The 25,129-nt window shown below is 38.4% G+C and overlaps 3 protein-coding genes across 4 annotated transcripts in view; 2 read left to right on the top strand and 1 right to left on the bottom strand.

Annotated features, from left to right (window-relative positions):
• Nucleotides 1-815: 815 nt before the first annotated feature.
• Nucleotides 816-9,682, bottom strand: dna2 (DNA replication helicase/nuclease 2). The gene is made up of 21 exons (XM_056257208.1): nucleotides 8,829-9,682; nucleotides 8,552-8,725; nucleotides 8,285-8,468; nucleotides 7,839-7,987; nucleotides 7,535-7,666; nucleotides 7,182-7,410; nucleotides 6,977-7,094; nucleotides 6,158-6,314; nucleotides 5,868-6,059; nucleotides 4,971-5,201; nucleotides 4,746-4,862; nucleotides 4,549-4,658; nucleotides 4,290-4,399; nucleotides 3,870-4,091; nucleotides 2,919-3,112; nucleotides 2,645-2,734; nucleotides 2,207-2,414; nucleotides 1,835-1,924; nucleotides 1,552-1,734; nucleotides 1,235-1,383; nucleotides 816-1,096 (listed from the first exon to the last, which is right to left on the bottom strand). The coding sequence occupies exons 1-21, from the start codon at nucleotides 9,542-9,544 to the stop codon at nucleotides 1,045-1,047; spliced, it is 3,807 nt and encodes a 1,268-aa protein (XP_056113183.1). The 5' UTR covers nucleotides 9,545-9,682; the 3' UTR covers nucleotides 816-1,044.
• A 1,901-nt stretch (nucleotides 9,683-11,583) lies between these two features.
• On the top strand, nucleotides 11,584-14,733 carry LOC130089717 (probable E3 ubiquitin-protein ligase MID2). Of its 2 annotated transcripts, none has more exons than XM_056257210.1 (6): nucleotides 11,584-12,342; nucleotides 12,796-12,885; nucleotides 13,122-13,355; nucleotides 13,462-13,484; nucleotides 13,729-13,862; nucleotides 13,971-14,733. In XM_056257210.1, the coding sequence occupies exons 1-6, from the start codon at nucleotides 11,758-11,760 to the stop codon at nucleotides 14,534-14,536; spliced, it is 1,632 nt and encodes a 543-aa protein (XP_056113185.1). In that variant the 5' UTR covers nucleotides 11,584-11,757; the 3' UTR covers nucleotides 14,537-14,733. The 2 variants fall into 2 exon arrangements, with proteins under 2 accessions (XP_056113185.1, XP_056113184.1); XM_056257209.1 differs by having other exon boundaries at nucleotides 11,589-12,342; nucleotides 12,796-12,891.
• Nucleotides 14,734-17,449: 2,716 nt separating this feature from the next.
• psda (pleckstrin and Sec7 domain containing a) overlaps nucleotides 17,450-25,129 on the top strand; it is an 82,857-nt gene continuing 75,177 nt past the window's right edge. The window contains exons 1-5 of the mRNA XM_056257211.1: nucleotides 17,450-17,668; nucleotides 19,813-22,190; nucleotides 22,280-22,391; nucleotides 23,302-23,833; nucleotides 24,441-24,851. Coding sequence (XP_056113186.1) covers nucleotides 19,962-22,190; nucleotides 22,280-22,391; nucleotides 23,302-23,833; nucleotides 24,441-24,851 — 3,284 coding nt within the window. The 5' untranslated portion in view covers nucleotides 17,450-17,668; nucleotides 19,813-19,961. The remainder of the gene's footprint in view (nucleotides 17,669-19,812; nucleotides 22,191-22,279; nucleotides 22,392-23,301; nucleotides 23,834-24,440; nucleotides 24,852-25,129) is intronic.

Raw genomic sequence — 25,129 nt, forward strand, 5'->3', positions numbered from 1 at the left:
TATATGTCCGAATCACAGTCGTGCTGATATATGAGCAATATCACACACGTAGCCGTGCAATATCACTCACAGCTGTGCTGATACAGAGCCATATCGCATGGCTACGTAAATAAATATGATCAACAACCGAGTTTTTTTTAAAAACCCTCTTTTGTGTGGAACTACCTTCTGTCACAGATTCATATCTCAAGTCAACAGTTTAACAGTTGAGCCCAAGCCTCCGTTACTAATTACAAACTAGCATCAACTGAACAGTGTTCAAAAAATGCTGGGGAATCATTGAACTTGTGACCCAACAAGAGTGATTATTGATAGGCTGTCTGCAAAGAAAAAAACGCCAATCACATTTTAAAAAAAAAAAAAAAAAATCATCCACTGACTTTCAAAGCTGCTACATGGAAACGACTTTCGACTTCGAAGACCTTGATAGAAATGTAGTAGAGTGAAAAGTACAATATTTGTCTTTCAAATGTAGTTAAAGTCGTAAGTTTCTCGAAAAAAAATAATACTCAAGTGAAGTACAGATACTCAAAAAGTGTACTTAAGTACAGTACTCAAGTAAATGTACTTTGTTACTGTCCACCTTTGATGTTATTTATATAAAATATTACTTATTGAAAAATAATTCAGGGGATATAGGGGATATAGAATAGAATGTAATTTTTGCAATTTATTAAACAAAATCTTTAAATTCTTAAAACAGGAGAAATAACATTAAACAAGTATACAAATACAAATATGTATAATGCACATACACAAAACAGTGATAACACTACATAGATAAAACTGTAATGGATTTAAAAAACATGTGATGAGGTAGGAATTAATTGGGTGAAGACAATTATAATTATGTAAGCATGTACACAGGCCTGTCAATACTGCTGATTCTATATTAAATTTGACATCTATCATTAAAACAAAATAAAAGTTGTCAACAGTTATTTGAAGCTTATGTGTACCATTTCACTTAAATGTTTTCAAGTAATTGTTTCACAGCATTATCTTTGTGCCATACACCAAGTATCAGAAGGGTTTTTGTTTTTATCACAAGTGGATTCCAGGTAGTGCCTCATGGGCGGCAGGAGGTAGCTGGAAGATGTGACTTAAATTAAGGACAATTTCAAAAACGTGGTTTCACCAAAGAAGTTATGCTAATTTCAATGAAAGAGTGACAAAAAGTCACATCAAAAGACTGAATAAACCAGCACTGAGAGTAAACGCAGCTGTAAAGGATATCATATCTTCCTGTTGAAGGTGACGGAGGAGTTTCTCTAGTGGCGCGTACCGGCGAAGGGTGGGGGCCGAGCCCAGCATGAGGAGCTTGTGTTTGGCTCTAGTGATGGCCACATTCAGTCTACGCCAGTCTTGGAGCAACTCTCCCAGCTGAAAAATTATTAGACATCTCAGAATAATGAAAATGATCTAGTGCATAATGGTTCTTCGTTAATCACCACAGCCACAGATCGACCATCATACCATACACATCTGCACTACAATGAACAGATAATTGGTTTAATGGTAAAATAATTTGTTAGTTTAAAATTCACTTACGTTGCCCTCAGGGTTGCTTCTAACAAAGGACACAATGATGACACTCTTGTCACGTCCTTGGTATTTGTCCACAGTGTTGACTTCCAGAGCTTTAAAGGCGTCTCCCTGTAGCAGACTGGAGATGGCTTTCAGCTGTTGCCGATATGGAGCAATGACCCCAATATCAGACGCTCTGCATCCAGCCTACGACACATTTAAAATGACCATTTCATTGCAAGCTCTACGTGGAAATAAATAAATAAATAAATTTCAGTGTTTCATACAACTAATGGCATGTTCGGACCTTGAGCAGCAAAGTGACAAGGGCTTGTACCAAGATGGCTTCTGTGTGGTTGCTGATTCCACTTTTCTCCACAGTCTCATTGGCGGGAACCTGAAGAAAGGTACAGTACATAAGGATAAGGTAGGAAAAGAACATTTAGGATTACATAATAGGCAAAATGAGATAAAGTCTAAAGCCCTGTTCACACTGTCGGCGACTTTTTCGCTGCATGTCACTAGCCTCTGTACTGTGAAGTCGCTCTAATGTTTTTGGTAGACTGCACTCTGGACATATCTTTATATATTGCCAGGAAAACTAAGATATTCTAATTTGACTGTTGCTGCATGCCACATGAACGGGGCTTTAAAAAAAAGAAAAGAAAGTAAGACTGACCTCAGAGGTGTCCAGGAAACAGACAGGACTATTGGGCTCCAGTGCAGCCTGGACCCAAGCACTGTACTGTGGCTGACACACATACAGGTCCAGTTCCTTCTCAACCTGAGCTCTTCTGGGCAGCTGCAGCACTGCGCTTGCCGTCCTTTCAGAACCACACTCCAGTCGGCCCTCGTACATCAGAGCATTGCTCAGGGACATGATCGCACTGCAGGACACAAAACAAGTGTAAGAGCTGCACAGCTGCAGCTGGTGGTTGTGAATATTCTCACAAATGTATCAGAAAAATCACCTACTAGTATTCTACTTGATTTTTAAATAGATATATTTAATATTAAAAAGGATTAGTCAGTCTTTAACCCCCCATTTTGTTTTTTAATTTGCCATTTAACAATCACATATGTACAGTCTGAATGTCTGACTGGTGTAAATCCCCACCTGTTCATTCGATATTGCACATTCAACTGAACGACTGCATCACTGTGGTGCTCCAGACGCTTAAACAAACTCTCATCCATGCCCAAGGTCCTGAGTAAAAAAAAGAAAGAAAAAGGTTTGTGGTCAAATAATGGGGTAGAGTAATAATATGGTGATGGTTTAACTTGGCTAGTTTTGGGAGCTTCATATTTGTGATTAAAACAAGCTGTATTCAACGATGCAAAACATGAAAATCTTGCACAAGTTCATCTGAATGCAGGCAAAAGTGTACTACCTGGCTTCAGCATTCTGCACAATAGGAGGAAGCTGTTGGTGGTCTCCCACCAGGACAAAGCGCTGGGCGTAGAACAGCGGTCCCAAACATACAGGTTGACTGATCTGAGACGCCTCATCCACGATGCAGAAGTCAAAGCGCCTGCGGCTGAAAATTGGGTGTTTCACACCCATACAGGTGGTGGCCACGATAAGCTACAAGAAATGATATTAATACAGTGATATTTACAATGATAAATTCAATTCAATTCAATTCAAATTTATTTGTATAGCGCTTTTCACAATACATATTGTTTCAAAGCAGCTTTACAGAAAGTGCAGCAGCTTTACAGAAAGTGCAAATAAATAATTTGCATAATGTGAAACAGTCATTTTCCCATTATCCCTCACATGTCACATACACTACAATTCAAAAGTTTGGGGTCAGACAAGGAAGTCCAGATTCTTTTTACTTCAATACTTATTTAGCTATTTAAATTGATCAAAAGTGACAGTAAAGACATTTATAATGATACAAAAGATTTCTATTTCAAATAAATTCTGTTCTTAACTTTCTATTCATTAAAGAATCCTGAAAAAATTTATTGGTTTGCATAAAAACATTTCTTATTATTATCAATGTTGAAAACAGCTGTGCTGCTTAATATGTTTGAGCAGCAAATCAGCATATTAGAATGATTTCTGAAGGATCACGTGACTCTGAAGACTAGAGTAATGATGCTGAAAATTCAGTTGTGCCATCACAGGAATAAATTACATTTTAAAATATATAAATTGTAATATATCAAATTGTAATAATATTTTTAACTGTATTTTTGATCAAATAAATGCCACCTTGGTGAGCATAAGAGACTTTTAAAATGCATTGAAAATCTTATAGACACCAAACTTTTGAACTGTAATGTATGCGTTATATACTGTACAAGACTGAGAGGATTTTAATATGTATTACTTCTTTACTGTACAGCTGTTCCAGCTCTTCTAGTGTCTGCATGCCTTTGGCACGACACGACTCCTCTGTGAAGGGCAGGATGTCATGGTGCACTTTTTGAGTACGACCCAGTCGCAGGAAGCCGATCTTAAACTTCTTCAGTTTCAGGAGGATGTTGTCCACAGCAGAGTGGGTGTAGCTAGTCAGAAGAACACTAAATCCACAAGCATGGAGTATCCGCACCTATAAAACAAGGAAGTGCAAAATAAATGTCAGATTAATATTCCTTTGTTCACATATAGAAACCACTAGCATACACAGTAAGTTTAATTCTACACGTCAGAAAAAAATGTATGTAAACAAAATCATGCTTACATTTATTAATGTACATGTATTTACTGAATATGAAATTAATTCATAAATAAGCCCTTACACTCTTACCAGTGTACAAATGGTGGTAGTTTTCCCAGTACCTGGCATTCCCACAATAAGCGTGTAATCTCTGGACAGTAGCACTTTTTTCATGGCTTGTTTCTGGGGTTTATTGAGTCCTGAGAAGCAAAATATGATTAAAACACATCATGTAGGAGCAGAGATCCTCTATTATACACAAGAACACATTAAGGGCATGTTTGAAAGCAGATCACTGCAGAAAGATTGAAATGATGGTTTATTGAGAGAAGGCAGTGTATGAACACACCTTTCAGAATGTTGGCCACAGTGTCCTTGGCGTCTCGTGGCAAAACACTGCTGAGGCTGTCAATGAACTGGGGAGGCCTGAATTCCACAATCAACTCCCTCAATCTTTCACTGCATAATGTACACATTGAGCTTTTCATATAGATAAAAAACACACACATTTTAAGAGACTAAACAAAAAGAAAATGATGATCAGACCTGGTTGGAGTGTTTTCCATTAACATAGACAGGTTTCCTAGATGAGTGCTAAGACCGCCTGCACCTTCATCCTGGTCCAGTCGGAAAACTGTGTTTGAGGAATACTTTGAGAGGTTTCTGAAATTATAGGAATGTGAAATTAAGCTTTGATATACCCTTGAACACTTCAGATTTAGGTCAGATGAATTACAAAATGATCAACTTAATGAAAAGCAAGATACTTACTTGTCCAAAGAGCAAGTCAATCCACTGACTGTTATTTCTGTGACGTATCCTGAGGCCAGGCCTATAAGCACAGAGTCCTGATCACTGACCACAATCCTGTCGCCCACTATCAGCCCAGTGAGAGTCTGCTCGCCTTCCTTCCTTTCAAAGCTGTGTTTATATACACCATCAGATAGGATGCTGACGCCTCCAGCTAACCGCATGTTACCCGCACAGCCACCACTTTTCTCCCTGAGAATGAACAACATAAGAACAGGGACATTCATTAAGGACAAAAGCCTTCAATTAACTCAAACACACAGTGTTAATCTGCTAAGTATCTGAAATGCATGAAAAAAATAAACTGTTTCAAACTCAAATAAAACATAAAACTATTGGAATGAAGAAAATTAAAGGAATGGTTCTGCAAAAAAATTAAATTCTGTCATCATTTACTCCCTGTCCCTCCAAAGAAAGTCAATTTACCGGTACTCAATTTTTGATTGTTTGACCCAAGTCTTCTGAAGAGACACAGTCACTTTATATGAACAAATAATTTTGCCTTTTCTTCTACTTAACATATTTGTCATGATCTGAGTTATGTTCATATTTAATAAAAAAATTAATAAAAGCCTATGTTCATCACATTAAGCGATCGTGTCTCATATGGATTACTTTTACAATGTCTTTATGAACTTTTTGAAGCTTGGAAGGTTTGGTGGAAAGGACTTTGAATGGAGGGACAGAAATCTCTTAGGCTTCATTAAAAACATCTTCATTTGTGTTTCAAAGATGAATGAAAGCCTTCCAAATGGGTTTAAAATAACATGAAGGCGAGTAAATTGATGTTTTTTTTTTTTTTTGGGTGAACTAACAATGTACAACTCATATTTTGTGTACAACTCATAAAAGACCCACCTCTGCTGGGAAGTCTGAAGCCAGATATTTCGCCGACCTCCTTTGTTCTCCATGGTGAGAGCCTCCAGCGTGCAGAGCAGCAGCCAGTGGCTGAAGTACTGGAGGTGCATCTGGCTGAGGTGCTCGCTCTCTGACTGCACAAATGCCTGAGGACCTTCACTACAGCTCCCCACGGGATCTCTCTCCACAGCTCTACACAAATGATACATTTCAGCTAAAGCTCAATTGCATTAAAGAACTCTGTTTGAAGTTGGCATGGAAAATGACACATGAAGAGAGAAAAACAGTACCTGTTGTAAACTGCGCAGTTTCGTTTCTGAGGACAGTACTTGCAAGCCTGCTGGTCAGATACCATGGCAGGAAATGGGGCCATTTGACTTCCACCCTCCATCTTGATCAGGTTGTTGCCGATGTGATGGGCCAAAGAGTTCCTTATTTTAATCAGCTCTGTGATGGAAAAAATATTAATCAGTATAGTCATAAGTAGGATGTAAGCTTATAAGATTTTGATGTTACATTGTTATGACAAGTACACCAGCTCTAATTTATAACATTTTTATCAAAAAACTTGATTTAAAGGCATAAACAAACCAAATTGGTTCTCGTGGATCAAGCATCCAATTTAGCTAAATTAAATCTTTTAATCATTAAAAGTGATAATGTCTCATCAGAAGGCTTATATTAAATGCCTCTTTTCATTTGGATTATGTTTATTATGTTTATTATGTCTTTACGAGCTTTTTGAAGCATGAAAATTGAAGGAATTGAGTTTCAATGGAGGGACAGAAATCCCACAGATTTCCTCAAATATATCTTCATTTGTGTTTTAAAAATGAAATGGGCTCATGATTTGGGAGTGACATGAGGGCGAATAATGAATGACAACTTTCATAGTTGGGTGAACGTATCACGCAAGCATGTTTGAGCTTCCACAATGAGGCTTTAGGACAGAAATCTCACAGGTTTCATCAAATATCTTCATTTGTTTTTTTAAAGATGAATAAAAGTCTGATGGGTTTGGAACAACACGAAGGTGAGTAAATGATGACAAAATATATGGATATAAATTATATTTAAAAAATAAATCAACAATAAAAAAACAAACCAACCTCTTCTGTCCATGTGGTTGCCCACAACAGGATGTAGACTGCCAGTCTTCAAATAGACAAGGAATCCTGCCTCTGGATCACAACGTCTAGCTGAGCTCATCAATGTGTACAGAATAACCTAGAATGCAAATAAAATGTCTGTAATAAGAAGTGATTTTTTTGTACAATGTTACATCTCTAAAGCATTTTCTGAAGCATTTTGTACTTGACTGCGATGCTCAATGGAGTTGGACTCCTTGCCGGTTTTCAGCTCCAGTGGCACAATCCTTTCTATGGGCTTTCTGCCTCTCCGGTGAATCCTGACGCCAGCTGTGACATCTATCTTCCCCTTCAGGCCAAAACTCGGACACCAGATGTTCTCCTCGATGTCCACAAAATCTGTGACTGTCATGCTACAGGTTGCATCTTGCTTGCTCAGAGCCCCGTCGCTAGGGCTGATGGTAAATACCCACACAAACCATTAAGTTCATCCATAATATCAATCTGTACAAACCAGAAAATGCTGAGAGCCTGCTGGGCTTGCTGTAATTGCTTGTTTGAAGAACTATATACACTCACAGTTTCAGAGTGAGCTGCTTTTGTCCAGCCTGTGGTGAAGTGTGAAGGTAGTGTTTTGCCCACTCAGATAAAGAGGGAAGATATTCTTCAACTTCCTGTCTCATGTCAGCCTGAGTCAGCTTTAGACTGTACCTAATTAACCAAGCACAAGACATTTCACAATACTTTTAAGGCACTGACATAATATCAGGAGCTTCATTACTGCGGTCAAATGCTGTATTACCATGATATAGTAAAGATGTACACAACAGATCCTTAAGTTGTGCCTCTAAACATGAAATTTATGTTGCATGATAGCCCTTACATTTGCCCGAGGTAGTTGGGGCTTCTTAGGGCATCTGAGGCAAATGTCTGTATCCTCTCTGGAGAGAAATCGGAGGACATGGCTGCTTTTTGGAAGATATCATGGACTATGGTACCATTTAGCATCTGCTTAGATCCACCATCAAATCCCTGCTTAAAAATCACACACAAGAGTTTTGATTATTTGAAGCACTAAAATTTAATGTACTCTAAAAAACAATTAGCATTATCATTTAAGGGAAAGAGATTTTTTTCAGGATTATTTGATCAGTAGAAAGTTCCGACGAACATTTATTATAGCATTAATTTGAAACATTTATCTTTTGTAACATTATAAATGTAATTTACTTTTGATCAACTGAATGCACACTTGCTGAATAAAAATATTAATTTCTTTAAATAAAAAAAAGAATAGTGAGGCACATTCACAACATTCAATTTCCACACCTTAAACATCTCTCCCAGCACCCCTCTCCTCATACAGCGAATACTGCTGGCAATGCTGGTCCCAGACATCAGCAGGTCAGGCAGCAGAACCAGAAAACCAAAGTCTCTGTCAATCGTCCACAAGCCAGAAACACTCCTCCCTTCCAAGTGAATGATGTCCCCCACGGCAACCGGAGAACTCTCCCTTTAGAAAAGAGGTTGAAAAGTTCAAAAACAAAGACAGAACTCTCTCAAGAATCTTTCTAATAGTCAAGTAACATTTGGTACCAGCCATCTTTGAGAACACAAGTCTCTGTGGACTGTGTCGTCTTTGAGCAGGTGATGGTTAAGTGTTTCTCTGTGCCACTTCGTGATGAAGTGACGTCTTGTACATCCAGTACCCAGTATCGGTTATGAACACCAGAGGCCAGTGTAACATGCTCTGGTATGCCTTTGATTTTTCTAAAAGTCAAGGAAAAATGTTATGTTCAGTTTTAGTACACAAAAACCACCAAATAAAGGCACACTTATGTACACATAAATAGGTTGAATAAAATATTCATACCCATGACTGAACTTCTTGGGTTTTGGCGCCTCAGATTTTTGCTCCATGCCATCATCAAACCACTCATCCATCAAATCAGTATAATCGTCCTCAAAGGGGGCTGGCAACGTCTTTCCATCAGCAATTTTTTCTTTCACTTGAAGCTCAGCAGTACTCAAGGGCCTCTTCTTAGTAATAGGACAGTTGAGAAAAGTCTCTTTTTCTTCAGTAGACCCATTTTTTATCCATGAACTATATGACATCACAAGATCTAAGTCATTTGTTCCAGAGACCGCACCCATGCCTATCTCCGGCTTCACATTATGAGCAAGTGAATTCTCTTTCTCACTGGTACTAAAGCTCAGCTGATGAGAGGATTTTTTTGAGAGCTTTGAGAAACCATTTGTTTTTCCATTCATTTTCACACAAGGCCCAGTTGCCAGTCGGCTACTCTCAACACTAACAGACTCGGCTTTGATTTTTTTCTCAGAACTCTTCCGGAACATAACAGAGAGCGTTTTCAAAGACTCATTCCGCTTAGTCACTGGTAAGCTTGTGTCGCACTCAGGTAGTTTCTGAACTTGCATGATCCTGGACCGCTTGGCACTCTGGATGTTTTCTGAGCTGTGCAACAACCTCTTTACAGAGCCCGAGTGACTTAAGCCATTCTTAAGCTCAAAAGTGTCCTTTGACTCTGGACTGCTGCTGTTCCGTGGCTGCATCAGCTTACGTGCCATCAGGCTAGGTTTACCCCTGACACCTTTAGTATGTAGACCACGGGACACAGGTGAGCGGTTCTCATATGAAGTGTCGGAAGGGTTCTCGGTCCTCAGACTGTCAGGCGTCTCTGGAACAGCAGATGGGTTTGGGGAGCAGGGGACATTTTCATCCTCCACTAAACAAGTCTTCAATGAAACGGGGGATCTTTTAGGTGATTTTGGAGAAACCTGAAAAAACAAAAAAAAACAAAGGTATGGTTATCCACTGTATTTTTAATGTAAGAGCAGGCAAAGCCATTTTAAACTTGAAAGTGCAAGACTTCCGATGTCAGTTGCTACCTGTTTTTTTTTTTTCAAAAATACAAACCAAATCAGTAGGTTCTCAAGACATTTAACAAACAACATAAATCCAAATAAGAATGCAAAATGAATTTAAAATTAAAGGACATCACAAATATATCTTAAATTAATTTAAGAGAGAGAGTTTTGGGGGCTTTTTAATTTTATAGGATTCAAAATAAATTCAAGGGCTTTTTGGAAATTCACAAAAAAAAGGGTTTGAGTCACTCCATTTACTCTGATAACATTTTTCTCATAAAAGAATAATAGTATTTTTTGAAATACTATTCACCGTTCTTTTTGAAATGTCATCTTTATTTGAGTGAACTGTAGATAGATTTAGGGCTAATTAGAATTTATTTTATTATGTTTTTTAGAGCTGCAAACTGGAAAGTTATTTGTCATATATTATTATTACTGTAATAAAACACACCAGCTTGTAGCATAAATAATTTGATCCCATTTTCTTTTATTATTTAGACAAAATGTAATGAAAAGTGAATAAACTATTAGTAAGTAACTAATCTCCTTTTGTGTTGTCCAGAAGAAATAAAGTTATATAGGTTTGGAACAACATAAAGTGAGTAAATGAGTAAATTTTTGGGTGAACTATCAAAATAAATTAACTAGATTAGTATTATTATGTACTTACCTTTGAGAGGAAAAAGGCAGAAATGTTTGACTGAACTCCATTGACCATCTACAATAACAACAAAAATGTAAGTTAGTAACGTTACACGGATGACATTTAACAGTTATATCTAGATAGCTAACGTTAGATGATCAACAAAACATCAGGTGTCACTATCAAATACTTACGGAAGATCTGCTGGATTTACACTTTATCATCGTGGACTGCAAGTGAATAAAATGACTAAAAAAAGATTCCTCTTCGGAGAAAACAATATCACGAAGCAGCTGTACTCGTATCAAAACTTAAAAATCTCTCACAAAACTGGGTCAGCCGATCATAAAAATAGACACTGCTATAGCTCAAATCTAGCTCGTCCTGAAACAGATTTTCTCACAGAGCAACTGTGTTCACATGTGATTTCACATAAAACAAAAAACAGCAGATTTCTTGCGTAAATAACTTTTGCTGTATCTGTATCCCTGCATCGTAAACACTCTCGAAATTCCCGCGTACACTCATACACTCAGTGAACAGATCGAGATCACATGAGAAGTCAAACGTTTTCCTCGGGGGGTTTTTTTGTGCGGAATTTACATCGCCATAACAGACACACTGCCCCCTTGCGGCAGTGAGATTATCAATCGTCCTATTCAGTTGCTAGACAAGCTGGAAACAATATTTTTATTAGCCGTATTTTATTAGAACCCCATTAGCCTCACGTCATATATAAATGAAAAACTAGCAATTATTATATCGTTATTTTCTGCAATGGGACATAATTTTGCGGTTACCAAGGCAACATACGGAAGAAATAGCTGTTGAGGCCACTGATCAGTGGTTGAGGCACATTTTTGAAAGTAAACATGGTAAGCATTTGTGTTTATTTCAGGTGCTTTGGATGAATAAAATAAATGCTGTTAGAGACAGAAATTACAATTGTAGAAATATTGACATGAAATTAAAGTACTAAATATGAAATTATAAAGCTAGAATGTTACAGGGTTGTTTTTTTGGACATTTAAAATTTTTGCATTTGTGTGCCTTTTGGTGTGGTTAACTTCAATATTTGAAACAAGAAGTACTTGAATATCACCTGCATGTCATAGTTATTTCAAAAAATATTTTATATATTTTTGTATTACATGCACAGCTTATTGTAATTGAATACACTTATAACAAAATGGCATTGAAAACTGAGCCTCATCTTTGAAATATTCATGCCAAGCCACCACACACAGACAGTAGAAGGTCTGCTAATATGGACGCGCAAGAAGACGACCTAAAATGTCCTGTTTGTGTAGAGCTTTTCACAGACCCTGTACGCCTTCCATGTGGGCACAACTTCTGTGAAACCTGCATCCAAGTGGTCTGGAACATGGATGACCCCAAAACTTCAGGAGAAGGGCCACTGTTCTGTCCGGAGTGTCAGATCCTCCTTCCTTCTGACCTTAAGCTTGAGTTCAACTCAGATCTTCAAAGGAAAGTTCAGGATGTCTTTGCAAGAGCATCTTCGCTGGAAGGATCGTCTCATATGTCACCCTTCATTATCATGTGTGATCAGTGCATTGGGAAGACTGAGGTGGCTGTGAAGAGCTGCCTCTCCTGCGACGCCTCCCTGTGCTCTGCTCACACTCTCCTGCATCAGCAGAGAGAGGCTTTAAGAGGGCACTCTCTCATTGAAGTAACAGAGGACTTGATTTCCTTCAAGTGTAAGGAGCATGGGGAGGAGCTGAAATTATTCTGTCAGGAGGACCAGACTATTGTGTGTTGTCTGTGCATTGCGGTTGGGTCACACAAAAACCACCAAGCTGTTACGCTGCAAGAGGCACGCTCAGAATTCAAGGTTGGGGCTTCAGTTCATGAAAATGGGTTTTAATGAGTGAAAATATTACTATTTTGATAGATTGGTCAATTACAAATAAGTGTCTATGATATATTAAAGGGACATTTTTAAACACGTGCCAAGTTCTTAAAAATGTACATGTTGTTAAAAAGTAAAAACTTAGCCTATACATATATATTTTTTATACAACTATTATAAAAACTATGTATATTATAAATATATATATATAATTTAGTACAGAAATAAAATGACATGCTCTTCATAGAAGAGGTGTATTCGGGTAATTTTTGTATGAAGTGTATTTTAATGGGGTTTTTTTTATAACAAATTAAGAGCAAATATATTTTTCTCAGATAAATAACACATTTTCATGGACCATTATTATACCTATAATTTAGTGTGAAGTAACAGTGTATTGAGAACTTACGGAAACATATCTCTTTGTTCTTTTAGAAGGTGCTGGAGACCAACAAATCACTTCTTCTACAGAGGAAACATTTAACTGAGTCTGCTATGCAAGATTTGAAACCATTATTTTCAGAGGTGTCGGTGGGTATTCCAATATGAGCTTTCTGAATCATAGTAACCAATTAAACCAAGAAAATTATTGTATACTGCACTTCACAGGTAATATTGATTTGAAATAAAACTTTTTTAATGAATGGCAAAACTATTCAAATCCATTGTAGCAAGAGATAATCTAATATGTTTCCTTTGTCAACCTATGAGTTCACCAGGCTTTTACTTGTTTTATTCTCAATCTTGTTATGGTTTTCAAGAAAAACGCAGAAGCATACAGACTCAGAATAGTTGAGAAATACAACCAGATAAAAGCCCAGATTGAGGAGGATCAGAAGCTGATGCTGGCCATTCTGGAAACAGAAGAATTTTACTCCAACAAGTGGCTGAGATGGAAAAATGAGTCACTGGAGTGTCATGTTAAAGATATTAATGCTGCCCTAAGATCAGGCCAATCTCTCCTCGAGGAAGAAAATGACATCATATTTCTCCAGGTGCATATTATAGTTTCACAGTCTGTGTGAATTATACTTGAGTGCACATTTTCTTTTTCTTTTTTATATCTGTAGTCTATCAATAACAGAAAACTATTTATTGCAGCATCTCAAAAAACATAGACTTGGGTGAGTTCTTTTTACTGCATTCCCTTTAAATTGTACTTATGGAGCCCCTAAAGGGACATGGTGATGAAAAAAATTATGAGGTGGGCGGAAAAATAATGTCAATGCTTTTGCATTCTGTCGCAAATGTTTTGCATTCCTTCGAGAAACTTTGCGTCTGCTCGCAAAATGATTGCTTTCCCCCACTATGCCATGATACATTAATACCAAAATGAATTTTTTAAATAATTCTTCATCATCGCTTTAGGTCCCAGGTGGAATTGCCACTTGTGTCTGTGATAGAGCAAGAGTACAGCACCACAGATAAGATGAAGACAGTCGAACAGCTGGTTGATAACTTAGATGAAGTTGTCTTGCAGAACACTCAGCGGCTGTGGTCTAGTAAGTGTGATGTTTCAATGCACAATGTTAAAAGACACACTTAGACTTAAATAAAAAGTACAATAATCCTACCTTATAGTGTAACCTATCAATCTTTGCCACCTGCAGGTCTCAGAGCAGTAAATTTAGACCCAGAGACAGCACACCCCGAGTTAGAGGTCTCGGCAGACAAGCTGGAGGTACACTGGAGTAAGAAACCAACCGCAGAAAGGAAACGGAAAACAAACATCAGCTCTCAGTACAGCGTCCAGATCAAGGAGAGATTCTCCAGTGGCTCCCACTACTGGGAGGTGGCCGTCTGGAAGAAACCCTATTGGTTGATTGGCCTGTCATATGGGTCAGCTACTAGAGATCAGGATTCTGAGCATCGCAACAGTGACTTTAACAGTGTGTTCTGCTACATCTATCATGGTAATGGAAAATATCTTGTTTGTCAGGACTCAAATGAAAAGTTCCTGGCAGTGAGGAAAACAATCCAAAAACTTGGATTATGGGTAGATATCCCGAAAGGAGCCGTGTCTTTCTATGATGGAGATACGCTAACTTTGCTCCACTCATTCCGCGTTGAGTTTTCTGGCCCAGTTTGTCCCATTTTTAATCCTTGTATTGACATAAATGGCCAAAACAGTCAGCCTCTTTCCATTGTCCACCTAAGAAACAAAAATAATTCGTAAAGCACCTCACAAAATCCTCCATCCATTTCCTTTACATAAATAATACATGGATTATTATATTGTATCTGTCTATTTAATATAGTTGGGTTTGGTGTAGTTATCACAGTAAATATCTCACATTCTCTTTGGTTCTTTTTTGTCATTTCGGCAACGATGGATAACTATGATTAACCTTCTGGGTGATTTAAACCTGAAAAGAAGTGTGAGAAAGAAGAACATTTTTGACAACATGCAAATTATATCTAATAAACCACTTTGTATTTTTATTTAAAAGTTAGTTTAAGAGTTAGTTTACTAACAACAACACTTCTGTCATCCTTTTGGGTTTTCTGTCCATACAGTGAAAGTCAGTGGGGTCCAATCCTGTTTTGCACCTCATTTACTCTTGTTGTATAATACGAGGGTGAGTAAATGATGACAGAATTTTTGTATGACATATTGACAGATTGTATTATCCCTTTACCTAGGCGCCTGCTTAATTCAAAATAAAAATGTTAGTTAAAATTGTCAAAGTAACTGCAAGGACTAACAAGATATATAGAGATATAACTATAGATTATAGATTAGTTTTGTGCATGACTGTGCTTATGGTCGTAGATATGTCTATAAAACCTGATTTAGATGATAGAAAACTCTTCTTGACAAAGTTGTAGTCCACCTTAAGCTGAAATGGGCCTCCTGCCAGTGCTCTGATAATGTGATGCGGGCACTCCCTAAAGACACGGGAACAAGTACAGTATACTGACTTCTTTGTCTGCTGTAGGAGTTTTTCTAATTACAGCGGAGCTGTCCACTTCAGCACCTCACATGCACAATGAAATGATGAAGCATCAAATATCTGCCACATCTGCAACTCTTCATACTCCCATCAGGTATGTGAAGTTGCTTGTCCCTCTATTTTTGTTTCTTATAAATAAAGAACAAAGTATAGCAGGCGGCCTTCAAATGGTGTTGTTATCGGATTAATTCTAGACTACCAACACTTTCCTGTTTTTTTTGCAGAAAATCCATGTATTTATATTATAAATCTATATTTGAACTCATGTGCTTTAATTTTTTATCATAGACCTGGTGTATACCCTAGACATCCATTGTAGTTATCAGTCACCTTAGAAGCTAAAGTCTAAGAGCAGTCAGTCTGAGTAAAGTGTTCTTTCCAAAGCTCTCAAATAACATAGTAGGTAATGCAGGACAGCTCTACCCAGTGCCCAAACCTTCGAGGTCAGTCGAGTTATACAACATTTTTATAGCACACTTATGTCTTATGCCTAAAACTTTTGCTCTTAAAGCAATGGACAGTTTACAAATAATATGGAGATCAGTTGTTGTTGTTGTTTTTGTTGTTGTTGTTGTTGTTTCAACATGAAAATCTTAAAAATTGTATATACAGTGCAGTGGGAAGTTCTGGGAACCAAAAGTCCTCATTGAAATAAGTCTAATTTAATCCTGCTAATAAACAAAGTTTAAATAACAAAGTTTCTCAAAATTGTTGTGCTAATAATATCATTTGTACTTATTTTTTTGTAATAAATTATAAAAATGCATAAAATATGCATTTTTACTAGTGGTCTCAGACTTATGAAACCCAGTCTTTGTATATGTGATTGCAAATATTTTTTATTTACTTATAGTAGTTTAGAATTTTAGCATACAAATAATCCATACAGCCAAAATTAGTATGAGGTCATAAAACATTGAGTACCGGTATGTTAATTACACAATATTTTAACATGTTTTAAAATTAAAAAGATTAAATTATTTTAGATGAATTATTGCATGTCACAATGCAGGATACTGCTGTCACATGTTAACTACTATACTATATTATATTATATATAGTGAAGGGGGACAGGAAGTTATAGGGAGAGAGTGAACCATGGCTTTGACTCCTGAAGTTTTGCTGATTTATGTAACACAGTTCTCTTGAGGCAGCAAGCGTAGTGCTGTTAGCCCATATACTGTGCTGAATGCATGAAATATTTGAGTGACTCAAAAAAAGCAAGGCATAATGCAGTGCTCAACAAGGTTAATTAAAAGGTTTAACACTTTAACAAGCCTAGATTCAACTTTCTTCTGTGGAACAACATTGGGAACCAAACGACATTTGAGCAAATTGACTTCCAATCTTGGGACAAAAATAAAAACAGAAACATTTCACAGAATACGTTATTTTGTTTCAATATAGAAAAAGGTCATACAGTTTTGGAATGACATGAGGGAGTAAATAATGTCTCAATGTTCAACTATTCCTTTAACTATTGGATTTGGGATTATTCTTTTTCTTACATTTAGCAAAATCACAAACAGCAGCAAAATAAGCCAGCAAATACATGTAGTAACAATAAAAATGAAAAAGTTAAATAACAAATGTGCGAGAATGCATGCTGGGAACAGAAGCACATAGTGCTGTTGACACAATTACAGATTATCTGTAAGTAGCTAAGAGTTTACGCTAATGCAAGCACAGCTAATCATTATGATTCTGCCACATGACAGTCATTTCTTTTTCACTTTACAGTATAATTGTCTTAGAATATTGTGAAAATGACAGTGAATGAACAGCAACAGCTATGATATACTTTAAATTCACACACAGTATTTTTTACACTGTGATAGTCTGCTGAGACTCAGGATTGTTTCTGTTCAGATGTAATCCCAGCGGCCTTTTCTCAACCCCTGTTACTGTGTAAATCTATTTACAAGGGGCTTTCCCTCTGGCTAGGCCCCCCTCTGCGGGTGAGCTGAACCTTTTGCCACCTGTCACAGAACAGACAGAGAGCTGGCGCACCTGATTGGCTCAGTTCTAGAATGAGGTGGTCTTAAGAATGTGAGTGACAGGGTGAGTGCAGGAAGTCCTGTTGGGCTAAGACAGGTTTTCAGTGGGGGGGGGGGGGGGGGGGGGGGTTGGAGAAGACGCACTAAGTCGTGTGGGTGGCTTAAGTCCAGTATGCGTGAGCCAGTAAGGCGCAGAGAGCTGTTTTGTGTTCTGTGGAGAAGAGAGGGAGGCACAGAGACTACAAACGCATGAATAGCCAGTTTTTCTGAAGACTCTAAAGGAGGGATTTTTCTGGGTTCCTTCCCACTGCTGCTGTGTAGCGGATGGGACGGAGCTGTTGAGAGGGGAGTTAACAGGTAAAGGGAGGGGTTTGACTGTAATTGGTTTCTATGTTCCTGTTCATGTAACAGATACAGGAGTGAGGACAGGAGGAGGGGTTGGAGGAATCCTATTAGCTACAGCACAGAAAAAGTATACTAAATGGCCTGCATAACAGAAAGTAGATATAGATAGTAGATAAATATATGCATTTGAATAACTTTCCTTCAGCTAATTTTGTCATTTTCAGTGATTATAGAAATAAAATAGTACACCAATGATTTCAATTGCTGAGAAAGTCAAAATAGTTAATGGACATGGAAAATTTGTTTTTATTATTATAGTTTTAACCTAATTCTTTGTAATCGTTGGGACTTTTAAAGATGTGAAGTGTTTATTTTTTTTCATAATTGAAATACAATTGTTGGTTTAATCTCAATGAATTTTGCCATATTTTCAGAAGCAGAACTGATGCAAATTACCTGTCATGAAAATAGAAAGAAACATTTTTTTTTTACTTTAAAATAATTTTTTTGTACTATAAATAAAATCATATTCTTGCTACAAATATTTCTAGTCAATTCTAGCTAATGTGAACGGTAGTGTATAATAAAAGTAAATTATGATGAATACAATTTCATAGATGCTTTTATAAATGATCCTCAACTTTGTACATCATACATGTAAATCACATAAATATTTAAGAGAACAAATTCAATTTAATATTTCTAGTTAATTCTAGCTAATTTATCACAAACATCTGACAGTCATGAACGTGGCATGTTCTTTCAGTCAAGGAATTTGATCCAAAGAGTTAATTAAAGGGAGATCAATTTCAAGTTGTTACAGGTTACCTTGGAACATGTAAAACGGATTAAGTTACTAGGCAAGCAGCATACATTCAACAAATTTCAGCTAAAGGACTGCAGGAAGACTACAGTAAATATGGCTTTGAATGGGAAAATCTGCTGTTAAAGAGCTCCCATACATTTTTTGAGCACGTGTGTTGTCTTTAAGGAAAACTATGCACTATCCTTCCCTGCCTCCTCCCCCATAACTGCAGTGGTGGTCATGATGCAGGGTGCATATGACTCAATCAATTGAGCGCAACACCTGGCACACGTCCAATCGCAGCCACACTTCCCCACTTTCACAAGAGCTGACAGAACACAAGCAGCTGTGGCAGATTGCATGTGAGAGGTTAGAATAGCTTATGTGCATCAAAGAGAGTGAGTCCTTTAGGGTAGTTTTTAATGATCAGCCTCATCTCTTCTCTGAGCTGTATGCAGTAGGTTTACTGTATTTCATTTAACGGGAACTGACTTCATGGTTTTGTAAAGGTGATTGCAGTCTAATTCAGATGTTAAGACTTTTCTGAATCCATTACAGGAGAAAAATCTATATAGTTCTGTATGGTCACCAGGATATGTTATGTTTTGGATGCAGCTAGCTAGCCTAGCTACCAGCTAGCCTAACCAGCATGGGTTCTTTGGTCAGAGACACCAGAGCATGCTAGTTGTATTGCTTTTTTCAGTGTGAGTAGTATGTCTTGTCTATCATCTTATTACATCTAAGGATTCATTCATTAATTCCTTCAAGACAAGTAGGTAATCATATTATACATTACTATACTTCTGAGAGAGCTACAGTAAAATTTAGTCACAACTATGTATGTAATATGAAGAGGGAGTGAGGCAGAGAACCTACCAGTAGCAATACTGAGGTGCTTGCGTATCTGGAGTTTGCTTTACATTCTTTAATTAGCATGTTACACATTTAGACCCTCTTGCCCTTAGTAAACATGCTCAGCTTGATTTAGAGGAGTACAGTATAGCAAGAGGAGTCAAGGTGGTTAGTTCACAAGTCTCTTTACTCAAGATATTTGCTTTAGAGAAAAGTATTCACTATTATTTTCCTTTTTAATAGATGTCACTCACTTCAAATGAGTGTTCAAAATACTGTAGCCTAGAGATAATATGTGGGTCAATGTATAAATGTCATGCTCTATAGAAACACTGTATAACATAAGTTGTAAAACAAAAATGATCAAATTATTATTCATTTAATGTGTAAAACATTATTGGTATTATTTAAAAGAAAATGGGTGTATTTTCTTCCTAACTGATGGAGGAATTTGTTTCAACAGATGTTAGTAAATTCTCTTCTTTTTTGTTTCTTACAGGTGATTTTGAGGATGATATTGGAGTCCATCCAAACTCTCTCTCAGATGTGAACACCAACAAACTTCCAGAGCAAACAAGATGACCAGTGTTGATTAATCGATTATAGAGAACAGGTGTTGTGCTATCTGCAACCTGCTTTTGGTCAGTCATGTCTCAATCAGGTAAAATCCTCCACCTCTATGTAGAGGTGAGGTCTGTTACTGATGAAGAGGGAAAAGACCTAGGAGATGTGGAGAAAACAGACTCCCTCATGTTGACAGCACCAGACATCCTTCAACAGTCTCAGTATGGTGGCCCTAATGCCCCACATGACCGGGCATCTCCACGTGGAGTCCTGCATAAAGGTGGAAGCAGCACTCAGAGCCTAGCCTCCAGTAAATCAACATCTAGACACTCTGTAAGTTTTCAGCTACATCCAGGACATGACTCGGAACAACCGGCTTCCCAACACCAAAAGAGTCTACCTTATGATGAGATAAGCCAGTTACTCTCTGCTTTTCAAACAGGACCCACTGGAAATACATGTCACTTGGTATGTGGTCCTTCTGAACGTGACCCCTTCTTTGGAAAGGACCCTCACTTCTCAGGATGGTTTACTGCCCCTCCTACTCCCAGTGGAACTCGTAAGGCATGCAGCCCAACTAAGATGAAGGGAGGAGATGAAGGGAGGCGATCTTTTGCCACTTTCAGTTACATTGAAAAAGCTAAAATTAAATCTGTAGAGGGTCAGTATAGCTCTTTGTGCCAAAGCGAGCCTCAGAATCCCTTCAACAGAACTATGGAGAATCGAGCTACCCCTCTCCACCTCAGGAAAAGGCTTAGTGACCCAGTGTGGTTGGAGAACAGCTTGGAGTCCATAAACAACTGCAGCTCAAAACAGCTTAGTCAAGGTTTGGGGAACTCACATATGAGCCCCCCCAGCTTTAGGCGGGCAACTCTAGACTCTATTGCCAGAGAAGCCACCCATCGGGCATTGGAGGAATTTGGTTCCCCACAACTAATGCAAAAACGGGCAGGCAACTGCCCTGATAGAGGTCACAATGTCAGGAGAGGACAACGTCGCTGTCAGTCTTGGTCTGGGTCACCGGTTATACCATGCAGTTCTAGGACCCTGCCCACTAAAGCAACAATCATGGATCATGAGCGGAATAGTTCGTTTTATAGACTTCCTAGGAGCCCTGCTACTGACCAACTGTCTAACCATGCCAAGCAAGCCTACTTTACCATGTCACACTCAACCGTCAACACTCAGGAGGTCTCAAACCAAAGAGCACAAGGGTATAGGTATAGGCCAAATTTACCATCCTGTAAGCCTACAGCTATTCAACATGAACTGCCATCTATGGTTGTAACTCAACCATCTAGCAATCAACGAATCAGTCATTCCATGAATGATAGTCCACGGCAAGCCCACAGAGTTAATTTCAACTTGGCCAACTCCAAAAATAAGGTAGAAGAAGAAGCTAACCTACTGAGTGGAAGGAGGAGCGTAACCCCAGCCTCAAGTCCTGACTTGGCTTGTAAACTAGCGGAGGAAGCCATCAAACTCTCCATACTTATGGAAGCCAGGAGGTCTCCATCCCCAACCCAATCGTCGACAGACACAGTGAGGTCTGACAGTCCCCGTTTGGGGCATTCAAGAGAGCCTCAACTATATGCCAGCTTCCAAGGCTCAGCATCAAAAACCCACTCTAATTGCAAACTTTCTGTTCAGGACCACCATTGGAAACACGAGTCTGTCGAGACTGGTCACCACTCAGTTCAAACAACCCCTCTTTTGCCCCACATTGGAAGTACATCTCCTGCAGCTCCAGCAAGGTTGAAACGATCAGATGTAATATCATCCTCTCCCATACGAGACCCACGGATAGAGAGAACAGAGTTGGAGGGAAAGGACAGCCCGACTTTGCACCGGCACCTGCCTTCCCAGTACACAAGAAACAATCATACACCTAACAATGAATGTTGGCAGTATGAGAGTCTCAAAAGTCACAAAGACAGTCCAGATAGCAGCAGGAGACCATTCACAAGGGCTAATCCAGAGACTCCAGCAAGTTGGACCTTTCACCAGAAGAATGGAATAGAAGAGTGCTTAGCCAGAGACAAGGAAAGCTTGAAGGAGGTGAACAATCATAAGAGGAATAGTCCAGCTGCACCGGGCTCTCAAGAGAACCATTGTAGGGTCTTAATGCAGCGCAATGAGATGAAAGGTGACACTCGGGCTAACAAAGAGTTGAGTGGTACAGCATCACAGAGCTCCAGTGGAGTCACAGGCAGCCTTATAGATAGTACTCTACATGAGAAAGACTGCATATCCTCGGAGACATCTAGCAGAACCAGCCAGAAGAGTTCTGACTCTGGAAAAACAGGCATACAGGTGATTCCATCTTGGTACACATCTTTAGATTATTCGAATGCTCTGATTCACTGTATACTGTTATTTGATAATTCGGTTTTGGGTTGTAGTCTGAAAATGGACCATTTTTGCTGAGACCTTCCTTGCACTCTCAGAAGATGGCTCGTGCCAAATGGGAGTTCCTGTTTGGGTCCCACTCCGAAGACCAACATGAAACAAAAGGTGAGAATTTCTTAGAAATGTCCAACTCAGACTTCCAGGAACCAGTTCTCTGAAATGTCACCTTTCTTTCTTTATTTTGCCTTTTCTTGTGAACAAGCTGTTTGCCTCAACAAATGCTTAATCCAATCATATAACAAGCCTCATGCTCCATAGAATGACATTAGGATTTGCTTTCTCTATAAACTTTTTGTATTTTTTTTTTTTTACCCCTTATCGCTTCTCAAGGTGTTATACTTTCTCTTTACTATCATGATCTTTAAATGGATTAATGTTACAGCTTTGCTAGATTTTTTATTCTGTGGTTTTATGTTGTTTCCTTTTCTTGAAAAGCAATGTGTTAATCTATCATTCCAATGGCCTTCAGATAGATTTTTTTAGGTTTAATGAATTGAATGAATTATTTACTGTGTGTAGGTGTTTTCAATTTACTGATGTCAAACAGAGAGGTAAGGGAGAATGAGTGACTTGAATTATTCTGTAGTTTTTCCTTTCACCTTGACATTTATACAGTTTGCAGATACTTTTATCCAAAACAACTTCAAGCCATACTTTTGATCGATCTACACATTTTCTGGGAATCGAACCCATGACCATGGCATTGATATGGCCATACTGCCAGTTGAGCTACAGGATCTAAGGACATACAATTATTATTTAATAATGTCCTTTTTTGTAATATTTAAAAAATGTGTCTAAAACCATTTACTATTTACTGAAACTGTAAATTAGAAATTCTAAATATAACTGTATAATTTATGCATTTTGTCTGTTCAGAGACTTTGTTTTGATTTATCATTTTTTATATATAAATAGTATATAAAAAATGAGTAATGACTACACTTGTGTTATTTAAAATTTAAACCATGACACTCTCAATCTTTTTGTATTTCGTTGTTCACACAAATTCCAGGCTCCTCCACTGCACCCTCCAGTGGCTGTTCCAGCGAGTCTCCGACACCCATTCCACCTTTGTCTACCCCGCTAAGGCCTGTAACATCATATTTAAGACACTGTAAATCAACCGCCTCTTCGAAATCCTCATGCCATGATGTACAGCAAGTCAAAGTGGAGTTAATCCACCATCATCCCACAGTGGGGTCCTCCAATATGACTGGCATCATCAGACGCACTGTCAAATATTCAGAGACAGACATAGATGCGGTGTCCCAGCGCTGTTACAGGGAAACAGACCTTGATGAGGTGATGCTAGCAGAACAGGAGGAAGTGGACTCTGCTTTTGGCAGTAACCGCAGTGTGCTGGGTACCTCAGGCACTAACAGCAGCAGCCCCCTGGAGGGAATGCTGTGCCCATACACAGATGGTGAGGAGGAGCTGCAAGATGAAGAGGTGGTGAGCTGGGCCAGTGTGAGGATGCAAGGCGACAAAAAGAGGCAAAATGCCACACCTGAGGGAGATGAAGTGTTTAGTCGACTACTGAGAGGGTGAGTGTGGAATAGATGCTATAGCACCTATGCATATGTAAATTCACACACACATCAACAATCCACACTGGATGCTGATGTGATGTGATGCTGAACAGAGGACTTTCATTTGACCAAAAGAACAACAAAATGGCTAGAATTTTGCATTCCTGCCTGCTTTATGTTGTTTGGTTACTTTTTGAAGACTTTGGGGTAAATTAGAACAAGAAGGGATGTCCAGGGGGGCTGTAATGGAGTGCTAGGGTGTCTGAGGAAAAGTTTTGAGGAAAAATAGAATAAAAATTGTATACATAAATAAATACATTAATAATATAAAATAAGTTTACATTTACATTATAACTTTCATTCCGATTTCTAAAGTCTTATAAATAAATAAACAAATAAATATAGATACAAACTAACTATTTTTTTAGATAATATTTTACATTATTCTTCTTCTCACAATTAACTGGGTCTTCATATGTGAAAATGTATAATTGCAATGTAAATTTTAGGAAGGGTGTCATCATATGTGCAGTACTGTGGCATCAAACATTTTAAATTCATTTTAAATGATGCAAACAAACCACTCAAAGGAGTGCATCTATGATTTATGTTCCTCTTATAGTCCCCTAGATTGCCAGCCTGACAGCCACACTGCTTTGAAGTCTCCCATCTCTGTGACCAGCCCGTGCCGAATCTCATCAGATGGCTTGGACTCTTTCAGCAGACACTTTGAGAGCATTATGGAGTCACACCGTGCCAAGGGCACCTCTTATAGCAGCCTGGATAGTGAAGACATTACTCCTAGTGGCCCACCAGTCTTCACTTTTGATTTTCCGACTCTCACTCCTGAGATCCAGAGTCAGATCTGCGAAAGTGCCAAGCAGATCATCGAACTGAGCTTTGCTCCTCTTACGTGCCCCGAACCGCCTGATCCCATAGAGAGCGGTGTCTATGAAGAAGAGAGTCCGTTCTCCAGTGGATCCTGTTCTGGTCAAGTCCCCAGTCCTGATTCTGACACAGACGCTGCCATAAGGTTAGTTGCAGTCTGTGATTTTCATTTTTTCTAATGAGTTGTCATAAATATCCCATCACTGCATGTCAACAGATATGTTACTGTTATGTAAACACCGCCCTTCCCCGGTGAAATAAACTCTTGCAAGTATAATAGTAATTATACACATTAGAAGAGAAACAGCTGGCAGTGCAGACACACTCATAAAGACAAACTCATTCCTGTCCTCAGTATAGTAGTATAGTGTCAAGCCATAGTTGTTTTGAGGACAGATGGTTCTTACAACTATAGCCACTTTT

Source organism: Rhinichthys klamathensis, unplaced genomic scaffold (genome assembly GCF_029890125.1).
Source record: "Rhinichthys klamathensis goyatoka isolate OS25496 unplaced genomic scaffold, OSU_Roscu_1.1 h1tg000135l_1, whole genome shotgun sequence".
NCBI lineage: Eukaryota > Metazoa > Chordata > Actinopteri > Cypriniformes > Leuciscidae > Rhinichthys > Rhinichthys klamathensis.

Excerpts from the sequence above, each read along its gene's own strand:
- LOC130089717 (XM_056257209.1), top strand. The coding sequence starts at position 11,758 with ATGGACGCGCAAGAAGACGACCTAAAATGTCCTGTTTGTGTAGAGCTT. Across the intron at positions 12,343-12,795 it reads AGGCACGCTCAGAATTCAAG|AAGGTGCTGGAGACCAACAA; the intron begins GTTGGGGCTTCA and ends TTGTTCTTTTAG. Across the intron at positions 13,485-13,728 it reads CTCAAAAAACATAGACTTGG|GTCCCAGGTGGAATTGCCAC; the intron begins GTGAGTTCTTTT and ends TCATCGCTTTAG.
- dna2 (XM_056257208.1), bottom strand. The coding sequence starts at position 9,544 with ATGGCACGTAAGCTGATGCAGCCACGGAACAGCAGCAGTCCAGAGTCA. Across the intron at positions 7,667-7,838 it reads CCCAACTACCTCGGGCAAAT|GTACAGTCTAAAGCTGACTC; the intron begins GTAAGGGCTATC and ends TTGGTTAATTAG. Across the intron at positions 5,202-5,867 it reads CTTCAGACTTCCCAGCAGAG|GGAGAAAAGTGGTGGCTGTG; the intron begins GTGGGTCTTTTA and ends GTTCATTCTCAG.